This window comes from Leptonotus elevatus, chromosome 7, assembly GCF_054856555.1.
Source record: "Leptonotus elevatus isolate MCC_2025b chromosome 7, RoL_Lele_1.0, whole genome shotgun sequence".
Lineage (NCBI taxonomy): Eukaryota > Metazoa > Chordata > Actinopteri > Syngnathiformes > Syngnathidae > Leptonotus > Leptonotus elevatus.
Genome location: NC_141245.1, coordinates 7346212 through 7363214, shown reverse-complemented (window position 1 = coordinate 7363214; position 17003 = coordinate 7346212). Strand labels below are relative to the sequence as shown.

At 40.8% G+C, this 17003-nt stretch overlaps 4 protein-coding genes across 11 annotated transcripts in view; 1 reads left to right on the top strand and 3 right to left on the bottom strand.

Moving 5' to 3' along the window:
* ftr86 (finTRIM family, member 86) overlaps nt 1-3111 on the bottom strand; it is a 6585-nt gene extending 3474 nt beyond the window's left edge. Inside the window, exons 1-3 of one of the 3 annotated variants that reach the window (XM_086080261.1) lie at nt 2964-3111; nt 336-914; nt 126-221 (exon numbers count right to left, since the gene is read on the bottom strand). In XM_086080261.1, the coding sequence (XP_085936387.1) occupies nt 126-221; nt 336-845 (606 nt within the window). In that variant the 5' untranslated portion in view covers nt 846-914; nt 2964-3111. Of the gene's footprint in view, nt 1-125; nt 222-335; nt 965-2350; nt 2478-2963 lie in introns of those variants that run through there. The other 2 variants (XM_086080260.1, XM_086080259.1) reach the window with 2 other exon arrangements.
* On the top strand, nt 2331-5734 carry nudt8 (nudix hydrolase 8). Its single transcript, XM_086080262.1, has 5 exons — nt 2331-2592; nt 3187-3897; nt 3970-4102; nt 5008-5085; nt 5206-5734. Exons 1-5 carry the CDS (start codon nt 2570-2572, stop codon nt 5398-5400), a joined length of 1140 nt encoding a protein of 379 aa, XP_085936388.1. The 5' UTR covers nt 2331-2569; the 3' UTR covers nt 5401-5734.
* mfrp (membrane frizzled-related protein) lies at nt 5732-14292 on the bottom strand. 6 transcript variants are annotated; one of them, XM_086080258.1, is made up of 15 exons: nt 14209-14292; nt 12698-12762; nt 12163-12255; nt 11748-11868; nt 11447-11584; nt 11155-11313; nt 10839-11058; nt 9378-9508; nt 9117-9242; nt 8873-8949; nt 8657-8805; nt 7323-7453; nt 6887-7021; nt 6629-6756; nt 5732-6523 (listed from the first exon to the last, which is right to left on the bottom strand). In XM_086080258.1, the coding sequence occupies exons 3-15, from the start codon at nt 12214-12216 to the stop codon at nt 6299-6301; spliced, it is 1794 nt and encodes a 597-aa protein (XP_085936384.1). In that variant the 5' UTR covers nt 12217-12255; nt 12698-12762; nt 14209-14292; the 3' UTR covers nt 5732-6298. The 6 variants fall into 6 exon arrangements, with proteins under 6 accessions (XP_085936384.1, XP_085936379.1, XP_085936380.1 ...); XM_086080253.1 differs by having other exon boundaries at nt 9117-9508; XM_086080254.1 differs by having other exon boundaries at nt 9117-9508; nt 11447-11539.
* On the bottom strand, nt 13598-16696 carry LOC147170708 (uncharacterized). The gene is made up of 3 exons (XM_086080263.1): nt 16178-16696; nt 14629-15124; nt 13598-14363 (listed from the first exon to the last, which is right to left on the bottom strand). Exons 1-2 carry the CDS (start codon nt 16575-16577, stop codon nt 14631-14633), a joined length of 894 nt encoding a protein of 297 aa, XP_085936389.1. The 5' UTR covers nt 16578-16696; the 3' UTR covers nt 13598-14363; nt 14629-14630.
* Nucleotides 16697-17003: the final 307 nt, after the last annotated feature.

The following is a 17003-nucleotide window of genomic DNA, read 5'->3' as shown; positions in this document are numbered from 1 at the left end:
ATTTCCAAGTCAGCCTTGTAAACCACTACCAATGAAAAGCTTGAAATAAGATGTAATGACAATAGACAGAGCAAACCAAGGATGGTAAAATTGTCCCAAAATATACATGTTGTCGTGAATCACACCTTATATTGACGGGCAACGTTCGGGAGTTCCTTTAGAGTTTTTTCTGTCTCCTGGCCTCGCCTCGCCACCTCTGCCTGCATTTGAGTGAGCTCTTTCTAAAAAGAAAAAGAAAAAAAATGAATACAAAATAAAAAGAAGACGACAACGACGAATACATTTTTTTGTAGTTAGGCTGTCAGTGGTTTCAAAAATCTTCACTTTGCACATACTTGTCTCTCCTTCCTCTCATCTTCAAGTTTGAGTACACGATGCCCTTTGTGTCCATGCTGACAACAGACCACGCACACACATTCCCGGTCATCGTGGCAAAAAAGGTCCAAGGGCTGGTTATGTTGAGGGCAAGGTCTGGCAGCCACGGCAGGAAGCTGAGGATACACACTGCCTTGCCGTGGTCCAGTATCAGGAATAATCTCCATGTAGATTGGTTCTGAAGGCAGAGCAGAAGAAACATCCGTAGAGGGTTTCTGCGCAAGACTATTGGTCCGAAGTTTCTCCAAAGCTTCCACTAGGAGTGTGCTCTTTGCCAAGGTAGGTCGAGGCTTGAAGATCTGCCTGCATTGGGGGCAGCTGTACTGGGCCTTGGTCTTCCCTTGGTCCCAATGAAGCTGGATACAAGCTAAGCAGTAGGAATGTCCACAGGGTAGAGTTGCTGGATCCTTCAGGGTCTCTAAACATATAGAGCAGACAAAAGTTTCCTCTTCAGACCACGCCGAGGCCATGGGTGCTGTGATGGGAGACGGATGTTTGCCTTCCTTTGAGGTCAGATGCTACGGGAACCCAGCTTTTCCCTAAGGGGGACAAAACACACTATTTGAGCTGAAGGTTTCAAATGCAAAGTTGTTTGATTCACATGGTGCTTTGAAACTGCAGCAGGTTCAACTTGGGGAGAAACTGGTAAAACCTGTTCTTGGGAGTTTCTCTTGAGAAATGGTCACCGGTTTCTTTCTGACAGTAAAATTGAATGTTTGAGGGAATAAATTCAATGTTTATCCTAGAAAACAGTTGCCTATTTTAGTGCCACTAATTATGCTAATAGCTACCGATTCAGTGTTTTCGTGACATTTTGTCTTGGCTGCTCTTTTTTGTTAACACCGCTCGAACCTGTTATCATAACCACATCATTGTTATTTTAATCTCCTCACTAGCTCCCAGGTGAACAGACATATTTTGAAATAAATTCTTTCAGTGTTTTGAAATGCATGAATGGTTGAGCTGTTCACCAATCAAGGCATTTCCCAACATTTGAGACAAGGCACTCATTTTACGGGAAACAAATGTCAGAAATACTGAAATAATGATAACGCTTCACATTACTCACAGATTTATTGCTGAAATTGAACAAAAAGCTGATATAGTCGCTGAATGCCAATCTGCGCATGACAATGTGTGGATAGCATACAGAGCTTTATTTTTTACATCTATGAAAGAGCATTTATTTGTTCTGCCTGTCCCTACATCACTGAGTATGACATATTAATGTTTGCAAGTAGTAATTTCTCAGATTTTGTTTTCAAAACTATCATACATTGATGTCTATATGTAAAAATATAATGAAGTGATTATACATTTGTAAGGTTTCACAATCATTAAATCCCTCTGACAGAAGCCATAACTACAAGTACAAATATCTTGTCAAGTAAATAAATAAAATAAAAAACAAAAATTATTTTTTTTTTAAGGTAGTGTTAGTGTTTGTTTGCCTTTCTCATATTTTAGCATATGACCATAGGGAGATTTGAAATGCCCCTTTTGAGCTGTATGCCTACGCTAAGCTAGGAGGGGCAAAGGCATAATTGCATTCCATGTGTATGGACAAGTGGAAGACAACTGAAAACAGGATGCTGGAACATTGAGCACAATGTCGTACTATTACCACAAGGGAACTAGGAATGGCATTTAACAGGCATAAAAAGGTAAGTAAGTAAATAAATAAGTAAATAAAGGAATTCACCACCTGCAAATAAATGTCATTGTGCATTATTTTGATAGCACATCGGTATTTAAAAAGTAAACTCATGAAAATAGGTTAAGAAATGATAATGTTGCGATTTAATAGATCATGTCAGTGCATTGACTTTGATAAGAAAGATGCTCTCCCAACATGGCCGCCAACTTGCGCTAGTGTATGTCATATCAGTGTGTGGCCAATAGTTTGTTTGTTTGTTTATTTATTTAATCTATCTATCTATCTGATGTATCTTTGTACAGCATCTTGTTTTATTACCGTTTTAACGTCACGTCATCAATCTTTACACGTTCTTCTTCTGTTGCATTATCCATGCTTATGACTATGCCGTATGAAATGTGGAATGTAAACAAAATTTCTTGGCTTGAACTCGAAAATGTTGTAAAGCAAGTTTTGCGTCACGACTGCGCAGTGATATGGCAACAGTGACGACCACGAAGCTACCCGGCGCCATTACGACTAATGGCAGCCGGCTAAATGTTTTGGATTCAACTTTCACGGTGAGTTTCTTTCAAGATAAATTCTACTCTGCTAACTGTATCACACGTTGTCCACTGTTCAGCCTTACGTTCAGTTTAGCAACCTTGCTACGCGTAACCTTTACGTTACGTTTTATAACTTGTTCCAACAGCTTTGCATTATGCTAACGCGCTATCCAGCTAGCCGACGTAAAGACGGACGCCAGATTACTAAACGTTACATTTGTTCAAATCGGTAATTGTATGAGTGTGATTGGCTGGTAACATTCACACATATACACACAGTTCTGTGCACATGTCCGCATTAAACACACGAATTGGACACATTTTTGGGGGGGCTGCGGAGGGCAACCTCAGAGCTCTTACCAACCGGCTTTGAGAGTTCAACTCACCTGTTCTGGACGGACATGCAATCAAGTCGTGGTCAAGAAGTTCATTCATCCCTTTTAAATGCTTGCTAGACTCGCTGTAGTTTGCTCAGCTGCGCAGAAAGGTTGAATAAATACTCAGTCTATGCATTAAGTAAAAGCAGAGATACTTGTGTAAAAATATGTTACTACTTGATGAGTACAATTGACTTTACTAACCAATACTTGTTTCGACTTCTTTTTCTAGAATGTTTCGGGGCTCACAGCTGGTGCTTAGCACTTGCCCGTTAAGGTCACAAGTGCGACTGAATGAGTCCAACAGTACCCAAGCTCGATGGTACCTGAATGGAAGGAGAACGTGTTGCTCACTCTCCACAGAGACTGCATCCTGTCCAACAAAGAATTCTCTTTTTAACTTGCACCGTGGCAATGAACTAAAGCAAGAGGCCCCATTACAAAACCTTAAATCCACAGATCCCGCCAAGTCTCCTTGGAAGCACAACAAAACTGTGAACACTCAGGACTGTTTATCAAACGTAACTTGCCGTCTACCTCGGAGAAGATTTTGGGATATTTATCATCCTTCACACAATTTAAACAATACAACTTACTGCCGTTATTCCCGTGACAGACAGAAGGTTGTCAGGTCTTTACAGTGGTTAGAAAATGTCCAGACTAGAGCACAAGCCTACAGCCTCTCTTCTCACCAAACCAGAGCAGTTCACGGAGCCTGGGCTGAGTGTCTAACTCTGGAAAATGAAAACCGGTGTCGACGGAACCTGGCGCCAAATTTGAAGATCTATAATGTGGAGAAGGTGAAAACATCTCAGAGCCAAGGAAACAACCAGGGAAGATGGGCATCCATTCTGGTGTCACTCTGCAGCGAAGGGGGAGAACCAGCATTTCTCTTCACGCTGCGCTCCAGTATGTTGAAGGGCAGGCACAAGGGAGATGTCAGGTTAGTAGCGGCATGTGGCTCATTTTGTGCACACTTTTCTGAGTGTTTGTCCTCATTTGCACATTTCTGTAGCTTCGCAGGGGGCAAGAGTGATCCATCAGACAGTGATGTGGTGGCCACTGCGCTGAGGGAGGCCCGGGAGGAGCTTGGCATTAATGTGCCAACAGAAAGTGTGTGGGGTGTCCTCAAGCCTCTCAGGGACACGGTGAGTTAAGACCAGATTTGCATCAATGTGGGACAGACTCAAAAACAGCTTCTATCCACAGTCTGTTGAAAGTGAATAAAGTATCTGTCCAATCTGTCTGTGCCCCAAATGGGAACTTAGAACCAGTATTGTATAACAAATTGTATACAAATATAGATACCGGTACTTCTCCCACCATGTTATGCTGAAAGTAGGGGTGTTTTTTCAACGCGTAATTAATGACCACCCCTTACTTGGAAAGCCTGTACTGGGGAAATAAACGCAGCAGACACGTCCACATAAATTTTTTGCAGAAATCAATGTAATAATAATGCATATATTTGTGGAGACTGCGGTCAAGTTGTATTTTACAATTTTAAAAATGTGCAGAAAGTTACTTCATGTTAAAGATTAGATAGCTCTTAATATGAAAAGAAAAAAAGCACTGAGCTGTCACTCTTACAAATGCAATTCTACCATCTAGTGGCAGAAAAATGACCCAACACAAATCAATATCACACTCGTTTTTAATAGTACTGTACATCTTTTTCATTTTAACTCAATTTTATGAATTATGAAATTACTGTATCAATAACTAACAGATGCAGCCATATTTCTATAAGTTTAACCTTTTATGTTAACAAGAGTATGAAAACAAAAAAATATATTTTATTGTACATTTTGAAAAGATAAAATTTGCGATTAACTATTGAAGTCATGCGATTAATTACGATTCAAAATTGTAATCGCCTAACGCCCATAGTTGAAAGCAATAGTTACTGTCCCACAAATATTATTCAAGTCATAGCAGACACAGGTTCCGGCATGGTCACACGTGGAATTATTTGAATGTAGGAAGATGTGAAACACACTTCATGATGACACTTTATCACGTGACCTGAACTTGTCATTTGACCTTTCTTTAGTCAGGTATGTTGGTGGCACCTGTGCTGGCTAACGTAGGCCGTCTTGAGGAGTTGTCTTTCAAACCAAATCTAGCAGAGGTAAAGTCATTCTGTGATTTTTGCTTAACAAATAGCCCCATTTGGCAATGTCCTTAAATGTTGTCCACAGTGCTGATTTCTGATAATAGCACAATTTAAGTTGTTCTCTTTGGTTCTCAGGTGGAGGAGATTTTTAGTTTGTCTTTGTCCCACTTGTGCGACCCTCAAAATTGTGGGTACACACACTTTCGGACAGGGGACAAATATGGATACACGCTGCCAGTGTTTCGTAATGGGAAGCACCGCGTTTGGGGCCTGACCGCCGTTGCCTTAAATCATACACTAAAACTTCTTATCCCATCACATCTGCAGTGAAGCTCATTCATTGTGTGGCTCAAAGTTTATATTTAGTAACATGCAATCAAGCTAGTTAGCATTTTTGTTTTGTTTTTTTAACATTTTTACTTGTTTTCAGAGTTTCTTTGATTTAAGTCTCTTTTGTTATCATACAAGTTTTATGATCTCGCTACAGTAGGTCACCTACTGACTGACTGAATGGAGTTGATTAAATGATAAGTTATGTTGACGTTGATTCATGGCTATTTATAATTACCTGTATGGTGTTTTTTACCTCACTCAAACTAACCTGTACTTGTTCATCACGATGTGGTATGTTCAAAGACAAATTAAAGATCATCTGAAAACATTATCTTCCAGTAGTTTTTATTCCTCGTACCTTAACAAGGCAATACAGTAAATGTTGCACATGACCAACTGGAATACTAGAAATGCATTGCAGTTAAGAGCAAAAGCTGATGTAAACATTGCAGTGGATAGAATTTAGGGGAAATTTGGTGATCTAACTTTTGCCAAAATTGAATTATTTGTGCTTTTTTTTTTTAGTGCTTTACATCATTAGTGAGGATTCAAATGTTTCACTATATTGGTGGTTAAATATTGGAATTTATATTAATCTATCAAGTCATAATTCTATACAGCACTTTATTTATGGTGTGGTTGTTTTTAATGTGCTCTATTAAATACAATAGAGTTTGTAAATGGTTTGGTAGCTATTGAAGTCAATCAACCAAATCACTTCCATTAACAAAACTTACAGTGGTTTTGCTGTTTTTGAGTGCTTTTCACCATTAAAGTTGCTTCTGGGAGGTGGCTTTCTTTGATGTAAATTAAGGAAAGCTTTTCTAGTCACTTCAAGTCAATCCTCAAAGTTCTAAAACAATTGTTTTGTTGTTGTTGTTTTTAAATGTGGCAATCAAGGCAGCGAGCACTCCATGGGCTCCTCTGTGTCAGGCAGGAGGTGGCAGTTGAACGGCCAGCTGAAGGAGAAAAGGTCCAATGCTTGGCTGCACTGCTGCTCAGCCGAAGAGCAGACCGAGCGGCACGGCTGCAGGACGCCTCCATGAGGGCTGCACTGTGGCAAGAACATCCCACAAACGAGTTTGCGCAAGGGCTCGAAGCAGGCCAGCTCCATCAGAACCTTCGACAAGACCACAGAGGAAAGAGAATTGTCCGGGAACCCGTGATCCCAATTTGACAAAAAGTAGAGTTTAATTGAATGAGAAGGCAGTGGTAGCCAATATACCCTGTACTGTCGCAGAAGTGTGGCCGCTTCTCTCTGATCGGTGATGGAGAGCCATATGTTGGGGAACGAGGTGAGGTTGTAGCTGAGACCCAGACACATCTCCACCTCTATTGACTCGCATGGGGAAGCTGGTGGCATCAACAAAATACAAAAAAGTCAGGGCCCACATTTTGGTGACAGAAACGGCGACATTTATTCAATAGCCATAGAAAATAAACAAGAAAAGCTCTTTTGAGTCACAGATTATAATTTACTCACTGAAGGGAGGATAAGTGGAGTTGCCACAATCCCGTTCATCTGCTCCATCAGGGCAGTCGTTCCAGCCGTCACACATCCACTGTTGGTGAAGACACTCGCCAGTGCTGCAGGCAAACTGCCTCGGACCACATGTCCCTTTAACAAAAGACAAAAAATGCATTAGTCCATTAATTGGTCAAAAACCTGTTGTGAATTTTGCCCTTGAGCAGTTGAGCATGCTCAGTGAATTTTACAGAAGATGAAAAGTTCACTTATAAATGTTATACTGCATTTTATTTTACCAAGTAATTTCACCTGAGAGCTCTTAACTTTTTATGAGTAGCCTACTGTATATTAACAGAGATATGAATGAGGGAAGAAGAACAGCATTGCACCTCAAAATGAACCATTGTGAAAACTTGTCTTTATGTACAATATCTTGGGACGAAGAACTCACTATCCAGCAGGGACACGGACTGATACGTTGCGTTAAAGCCGCTGTCAGCCACTCCTTCGTCAGCCACAAACAATACACTCATGTACTGGCCGGACGAGGTCAGGTCCGGTGGGAGGGCGCTGCCACAAAACCTGACACAGAAAACACACAATTTACCGGAGGCTATTAGGATCATCAGAGCTAATGTTACAGTTCACAAAGTTCAAATAAGAGCACGCAGCTTAGCAAGCCATTTTGAATAATTGTATGCTTCCAATTTTGTGGGAACCCTTTGGGGAAGATCCTTTTCTGTTTCAGCAAGATTTTCCAAACACCTTAGAGATGAACTAGAACGTAAAAATGATGAATCAGCAGACGCTGTCTCAGGCCGAACATTAGTAAGCGTTGACCTCAAAATGATGCTCTTGAAATGTGTGACATGCAGGCTCCCTCTAGTGGTATATGAAAGACCCAATGGATTAAATGTTCAAACGGCATACCGTCACCCTCTTAAAATAATTGCCTACGTCATTTTTGGTGTGTGCAAAAATTATTATTTTGGCCTAAATCAAATCAAACAGCAAATGGTTCCATTTTTTTGTCTCCTGATAAAACTGAAAAAAGGACTATTTTAAGAATGCGTCCATACTGTATATTAGAGTGGTTGAAACTTATATTTGTTTAGTACAGTACAATTGTACTTAACTTTCATGTATAAAACAATTTAATCTTTAAAGGGGAAGTCAACCCCCCCCAAAATTTCTTGACAATAATGTGTTCTATGCAGCCCCACTAGTCTAAATATATTTTGGTTTAATTTTGCGTTAGTGGAATATCAGTTAAGCAGCAAAATCCAGCAGTTTAAAATAATAATAATAATAATATATAGATATATATTTGCTGTCGAGTGAAAATGACATCACAGTTGCTCAGGTCTCAGGTAACAACCTATCACAGCTCAGCTTCAGAAAACAGGGAAGCTGTGATTGGTCGTTGCCTGAGCCCTGCGCAACTGTGATGTCATCTTAAGTCGACAGCAAGTGGCAAAATGGCCGCCCCCTGAGATGGATAATAACGGCTGGATTTTGCTGCATAACTCATATTCCACAAATGTAATTTTAATCAGAATGTCCCGTTTAGACTATTGAGGTCACATATATTATTGTCAAGAAATGTTTCAGGTTGGGTTTCTTATTTGGGTACAGTTTGTTTGAGCACAATTTGTTTAAAAACTGTAATGTGTAAACTGAATGTCACTTCATGTTTTCATTGTAGTGGTACTTGGAAAGCCAAATATTTTTTAGAGGTGGCTCTTGGTGGTATGTTGCTGGTTACGCAACCTGTCTAAGTTTTACCTTCCCAGAACTCTTCCAACTCCAGTGTTGCTGCTGTCATGCACCTCCACATAGTCAAACTCACAAACATCCTGTGTCTCCAGGCTGAAGTTTTTGAAGCTGAGTGTGATGACGTGACCCTCCTCAACAGATATGTGCCAGACACAAAACTAACAAGGGAACGCAGGGTGGTTAAAATGGTCTCTTAATGGTTTGTTTCGATCGTTGTGAATGTACCTGCTGGTGGGGATAAGGCCTGGGGTGATTTGTACTAGCCAAGGAGCCATATGGCCCAACTTTCTGCCCACCACATTCTGTGGATCGACAGCAATGTTAAGACAATAAATATCACCATTCTAGGGGCTCACAGTTTGAAAGATTTCGTGACCTCATTTGCGAGAAACACATTAGGATTTTGGCACTCTACTATGTCAATTCTATCTTCCCAGGATATCTAATAAACGAATAATATTTCTCTTACCACTGTTTTTATGACTGCAGTTGGCCTCATCTTTTTGGTCATGGCAGTTTGGATTGCCGTCACACACAGACACAGGCAGCAAACAGCGGCCACTGTCGCACATGAACTCGTCTCTGAAACAACTTTCTGAGAAACAAGCAAACAGGCGTACATTATACAGACGGACGGCGGAACACGTGCATGTTGCTTGCAGGCAGCTAACAAACTCAAGGAGGAGTTTTTCCTTTCGTTTGTCATCCATGTACACAACAAACCACTGACTGTGTCCAGGCAGCAAGGTCCTGTACTGAGCTGTGAAGCCATTGCCTGCAATGCTGCCATCAGAGTGGAAGGTCACCCATACTGTGCTGCTGTTTGTGTTGACTGTTGGCGGAGCCACGGCACCACAGAACCTACAGGAGGGAAACATACATGTGTCATGTGAAACAGTATGGATACGGTTGTGCTAAAGGAACAGAGGTTGAGGTTTGCCCCCCCGGCTCTTTCGCATGTTTTTCTTATCTAACTCGGGGAGCTGATAGCGACCCGTCAGGTTTCTCATTCTGGCTCCCTCTGTTGGTCATTCCTATTTTTGTTTCAAGGACGGGTTGTGACTACATAAACGGCATTAGCGTTATTGTACGCCAAACATGTTACATTACAACAGATGTATTAGGGTTTATTCGTTTCAAGACTCAAAATAAGCTTACGTTGCGCAGATATTAACTCATTCACTGCCATTGACGGCTATAGACGTCAAAAATTAATTTGAACTATTTCTATTAGTTTAACATTTTTTCCCACTTTTGCTACCAAGAGTATGAAAACCTAAATTTTTTTTTGTATTAGAACAGATATCAAATTTGTGATTAATCGTGAGTTAACTAGTGAAGTCATGCAATTAATTGCGATTAAAAATTGTAATCGCCTGACGCCCCTAATTTTTAATAATCTTTTCTTTAAAAAAAAAAAGATGATTACAAATTAAAACAAATAAAAATAAATATCTTTTTTTTTTAAAAGAAAAGATTATTAAAATTTCGTAGCATCAGGCGATTACAATTTGTAATTGTAATCAATCGCATGACTTCACTAGTTAACTCACGATTAATCACATTTATATCTGTTTTAAATGTAAAAAAAAGAAATCTAGGTTTTCATACTCTCGTTAACAAAAATGAAAAAGAAATGTAAAACTAAGATAAATTGTTAAAATGCATTTTTGACGACTATAGCTGTCAATGGAATGAGTTAAAGACCTCCGTAATTCTTAAAAAAAAGAAAAAGTATTTTTACAGAACGCTTGCTCAATTTCATGAAAATTGTCAATTGCCACAGTTAGGAACACTGTTGTTGTCGCACTTCGTGACAATAAAGATATCTTGACAGCTGGAACGTGTGACTTGTATTTTTTAGGTGGCGTCCAAAGCGCGTCACGAGTCACGACGTGTCTTCCTTGAAAATTAACATGTTAGCATTTAGCAAGAGTCCATGTCCCTGGCCTAGAACTGATTTGGGTGGACATAAATCTCAACAAAAATTATAAAATATATATAAAAAAAAACATTAAAAACAAAACAAATTATTTTATAAAAAAAAGTCGTGAAAACAGTAACCTTGCATTGTAGGTGTTCTGAATTAATTTAATTAATAACTCAGTTACTTTTTTGAGCAAGTAATGAGTAACTATAACTAATTACTTTTATAAAGTAATGCTCCCAACACTGGTGTTGATCCACTAACCTTGTGACCACGGAGCTGTGCTCTACATGCTCCTGTACCTCCAGCCAGTCAAACAAACAGGGAGACGGACCCTCGACATTCAAAGAGGACACGTGGATCTGAATTAAGTGAGGGGGTGTGGCTTGGATGACCCACACACACAAGGTGTTGGGGGGATAGGAGCCCGGGTGGTTTGGGGAGCTGAAAAAACCTACGGAATCAGTCAGAACTCCGCCACAACCTGAAAGAAAACATGAGTCGTCTGCTCCGTAATCAGAAAAATAACAGCCTTAAACAATTAAAGACATGTCAGCAGGCATGTGGTTGTGTGTCCTACGTGTTGCAGTCGCGGGGGTGCTAGCAGGGTGGGCTACTGGCATACTGCCTTGCTGGCTTCTGTTTGACGGGAGTGAGGGTGAGTCTCCACCTCCTGCACTCAACGGGTTTGAAGGGCTGGTGGACAACAACTGCTCTTCAACCTCCTGACCTTTGAGCTCTACAAGCAGAGCAGAAATGCCAAAACATCATTAAAGTTATGCGTGATTTTAAAATTCAGTTTCAAAAAACTAAAAAATGTGTTATGTTTGTGACTGGGTGCTATAATATTATAGGAAGGAGCAGACACTCACGTGTGAGGATGAGGGCCAGCGTCAGGCCGAGTGCTGCAACCAGGAGCAGGGCAGCGGCGGAGACCACCACCTTCCCCCAGCCACAACCTGCACCTCGCAAAGGAACAACACACACCACGAAGAGACCCCACCCTCGGCCTGAATATTCACACAAAAGCTTTTGTAGCGACTCTGGCAAAACATTTAGAACTAGCGCTTTTTTTTATTTTTACAATTAATAATTTAAGTAGTTAAACAATAGCCACTTTTTAAAATGTTTTTGTGTATTTGATGCATAGAACCCGTTTATTTATTTATTTACTTGCAAATCTACCAGTTGTTGGTGGTTTGATTGGCTCGGGGGTGGATGAGGTCATTCGAAGGCCCTCCACACGCTCCTCTCGCTCCCCCTCCAGCTCAAAGGCGGGATTGCAGAACACATTCTGGAAAAAAACAACGACAGAAAATCTACAATCGTACGCGTCAACTTTTGTACTACAGTATTAATGTGTAAATTACAATTCCGGCACAAGACGTTAATCATTTCTGTTTGCGATCAGAGATGAGTTATCACCAAGAAAAGGTTAACAAAAACAAGATTATCTGCCAAAGCAATAATTCACTAATTACAAAATTTGGAAAAATATATTTGACCCACCTCAACATATCTGTAATTTCATGACAATAATACAGTTTATCTTATCAAAACAAGCAGCATCATAATTGACCTTTCTCACCTTGTAAATGTCTGAGGCGTCTGAGTCGATGACTACTTGGCTGAGATCCGACATCTTTGGTCCGCTGCTCCTCTGTTAGCGAACCCAGAAACACTCCATGTGTCCATGAGAAAATGTTGAAGAATTAGTCCAAACGTAAAGCTCTAGTGATGTGAGTCCCCATGTGCATCACAACAGTACAAGGTTGGCCATCCATCAACATGCTCCAGGTAGAAATGTTTAAAAAATCATTTAACTTTCACAATATCTGCATTTCTTATGGTTTGTGATGTTGCGCGGTAGGCTCCAAAATACTTTTAAAAACTCTTTCCCAGTGTTGAGCAAAGCCGAGTCAGCTGAAAGGACTTAGCCCTGAAGCAGGAGGGCACGGAAAGGTGGGGCTCCCCGTTAAAGCCTAAATAATCCCCAATTTTCTAAACTAACCCAGTATGTTTTATACTTTTATTCACAGGGAGGATTGCAAGTTTCAATATTGAGCAGATGTTGACAGAAGCATTTCCACTCAAACTAAATGGGTTAAATGACATGTACTTACTCTTAGGTAAAAATGTCCACGTCTCAAAGTTGATCAGACAACCCTTCAAGAATATGTCACTCGGCCTGTCGGGGTCACAGTGAAAAGAAAAAAGTGGAGACTTTAGGACACAAAGCAGGGAAACAGAAGAGGGAAAGTCAACCCCCCAAAAAATCTTTACAATGTTTTACGTGGCCCCACTAGTCTCAACCCAGAATTCGGATTAATATTGCTTTGTGGAAATAAGCAGCAAAAATCCACCCTTTTTATCCATCTTAGTGGCGGCCATTTTGCCATTTGCTGTCAACGGACAATAGAATCAGTGGGGCACATTGGGAAGTAAATTCCAAGCATGCACATGTACCATGGATACTTTCACATTTTTAAGTTATATTTTTTTGGGGGTAGTTTAGTGGCACTACATCTGGGGCTTTTCTTAAGGTGGTGGTTGTTTCGCTGGCGAACATTGCAGTGCGGGCTCGCAAGTGGCAAAATGGCCACCTCCTGGGATGGATAAAAACGAGTTTGCTTCTTAATTCATATTCTACAAGCAAAATATTAATCAGAATGTCATGTTTATACTAGTGGGGGAATATTGTAAAGAAATGATTGGGTTGACTTCACCTTTCAGACAAGGTTAACAGTATATGGAAATTCAGGTGATAAATTTAAGAAAATCAACCGCTGCTAACTACATCTTATTTGCTGATTGCAGGAATCTTAGTAGGGCTGAACGATTTTGTAAAATAATCTAATTGCAATTACCCCCCCCCCCTTAGTTTTATGAATGTGATTTAATAAGTGATTCTTTTCTCTCCAGCAATGAATTAGTCTATGCATAATAAACAATTCTAGGTTATGTTTTTCATAAATGTCTTCTAGGTTAGTATTCTGCTAAAATAAAGGCAAATGAAACAAGAATTAAAAAAATGACAGTTTATGTATCTACTGTACTGCCATTACAGTTGTTAACACTGACTTGCAGTCTTTTAAGCGTTCACTACAAACTTCACAAGACTGCCAAACGAGTGTGGCGCAAACACCAGTCAGGCAGTCAGAAATCAAATAACATCAAAAATACAAACAAATCTGTGGCTTCATCACTTCAACTTTTCATCATTCATAAAACAATATGTAAACTCCATTTAATCACTGAACTTATCTAGACACTATTTAAATAATAAATAAAATATATATTATATATAAAACAATCGATGATGAAGCAGTTTGTTTTGTCACAAATTGCAACCTTTCCATTGTGATGTCGATTTCAATTCAATTCATTGTTCTACCCTAGATGTTTAGAGTTTGACGAAGGCATGGGAAAGCTTGAAGAGTCCACAGATGTGACGCTGGAAATGTTTCTCACACATTGTTCTGTTTTCTGGAGGCACATCAGCCTGCCAGGACTGTTCAGTTCGATTTATATGGCACAACAAAAAGCCACTGGCGTAGGCCACTAGTAATGTTGGTGGGACGTGTAGGATGCCTTTTGGACGTCTCCCTAGTGAAGTGTTCTGGGCATGACCCACCGGGAGGAGGCCCCGTGCAAAACTCAGGACAGGCAGGAGATATCTCAGCGGGCCCGGGAACATCTCGGGATCCTTCCAGAGAGCACGATGAAGTATGGAGAGACAGAAAAGTCTGGACGGCTTCGGTTGCTGCTTGCTTGCCCATGCGACTTGACCTCGGATAAGAAGAACAAATTGGACAAATAGAAGGACGTTTTTTTTTTTTGAAAAAACAAATTACAGGTACAAGATTGGTTGAGAGAGGGCTGATTTATTTCCCACAAATTTTAATCATGTACTATGTCAGGTCATACTGATAGTTATATCAAATATGAAGAGTGATTTTTTTTTTGGTTGAAAATTGCAAACTTCCCTTTTAAGTCACCAAAGATTGGAAAACTAGCCTAAATTGTAAAATGCTATCAAATAAATCGAACATACATCTACGTTCTTTTTGTCGAAATAGTTTCGTCCATAGAAGCTTTCCGTTTCCGGAGGTTACGCTGGGGTTCAGCTGAGCGCAACGCACGGTCACCTCCTCCTGCGCCGTCTTCATTTCCCGACAGATCAGTGGAAGGGCCACTGGAACAGAACGACCCCTGAGTCCCGACTGCCCGCACCCCATCTTCTATCACTTTTGTCAGAACAGTGATGGCCGTCGTCAGGTCAGATACGGCGCTGACCAGTTGCCTGGTTTGCGCAACGATGGCCTGAGTGTCCCGTCTGGATGCGCGCATAACAGAGGACACAGCTCTCACCTCATGTACAATGGACTGCAAGCCATTTTGAAGCGCTGCGGACTGATTTTTCTGTTGCTGTAGCAACTCCTTGTCGATGTCCTCATAAGGTGGCTGCTTCTGGGGCTCTGCAGAGTTGCCTGTTGATGACTTTGGCTGACTTAAGTCCGGCGCTGATTCTGTAACTTCTAATGCAGTCTCTAAAAAGAAAAGAAAAGCAGGATAGCTTGTTTAAAGAATTATAACAGCACTGAAAATGTCGACTTACTAAGTTGTGATTGCACAAAATTAACATTTGTGTACACAAAAGTTCTCAAGATGAGTCATTCTGCTTATCAACGATAAAAAATGTGTGCAGTAGACAATAATTCTATGTGTAGTCAATGCCTACAATTTGGGCAAAGTCAGCATCCTGTTGTTCGACTTTCGGCTTAGTCCCTGTCAGTTCAGGGGTCGCCATCTGTGATGCTGTGAAATCATACCCGAATAAATTGAATGCAACTTGTAACACAAACAAAGTGGATATTTTGCAGTGACCGGCAACTCGCCACTTAGCGGTATTTTGCCGTGAATGGTGAGAGAACTACAAGTACAAATTCTGCGGCAGTCAATGAGTACTAACTCATAGTGTGATGATGGTTAAGGCGGTCACCCCGAAACCGCGTGTGCACGGGTTCAAGTCCCACTTTATACAGTTTGGTACAATTTCTTGACAACAGCCTATTGACAATTCCAAACATCCAGGCATTTCTGATATTTCCGCAATGAAATGCAATGCAAACGCTTTCTTTACACGGTGAAAACAAACAAATTTTATTGCCTTAAATTGACTATCATGCAAACCAGGCAGAATGTTATAGTAGTAAACTTTTCATCATTTTGAAATCAAAATAATCCTCACAAATCAAACAACAAGGACGTAAAATCCAATGCTTTTCAATGGACGGAGAGGGTCATTTCACCGAGTAAGACCACCATTTGGATTTGTGAGGTAAGCTCGGAATTGTCAATGTGCTCTGAGGGTTATGGTTAAGCTGTTAATGCCACTAGCAGCCTATCTTCGGTGGCAAAACAAAATTAAAACTTGGTGAGATACAGAATGGGTGAAGCAAGGCAGGAACCATGCCCAGTGCATATAATCTCGGTCTGGTGAACCAACCAATTTTAACCACCAATCAGCAGGAGATTTGCCGGCCACGGAAAAATACCCACTGCCTATACAACAAATGTGTGTTTCACATGCATGGGCCTACCTTTGCGTTCAGTTTTAGTTTCAAGGAGGTCAAATTCTTCGATTCCAATGATGTTCTCATCACAGAAGGTCATCTGCAACTGCTCCAAAATTGCAGACAGAGGAATGTCTTGCGCCGATCCAACTGTTTTATTGGCAGCAGATTTGTTCTGAGACATTTTTTCTTTTGTCCTTCTTCGGATATCTTGCCATCTTTTCTTAACCTCGTCTAGTGTTCTTCTTGTTTTACTCACAGCGTTGACTTTCTTACAGATGTTCTCCCATATTGCGTTTCTTCTGTTGATATTCAGATTTCGTTCCTGTAACTCACCAATATGTTTGTTTGCTTCTTCCACCAACACCGCCAACTCCATCACGCCAAACTTCATCTTGCGCTTGCGGGTCTCTCCCAAATTCTCCATGCTGAAAGTGACAACTACCAGCGACACCGATGGCGCAAAACCGAACAAAGAGGTAATGCACTATCATAACATCGGTGTCACCGACACCAACTTGGACAGCGACCAGACTCCGCGTTCTTCTTCGCTTGTTACTTCTTCTACGTCTTTATAACTCGATACTCCTTCTACATAGCGCCCCAAGTGGTCACAGAGACACCACATACGATCCCCACCACTTTAGGCTGTTACCAAAAGCGCGCGCAATATGAGTGCTGTGTAGACACGCCGCTATAACGTATAACGGCCGCTATATGAGGTTTTCGATCAGGCCGTGACGGCGCAATCTTCGTAGATTGCGCGCAAAAACCCCAACAACAGCACGTGCAATCTGTTAGACAAAAAAAATCACATTGGTGTAATTAATGTTAGATAAGACAAACCGCGTTT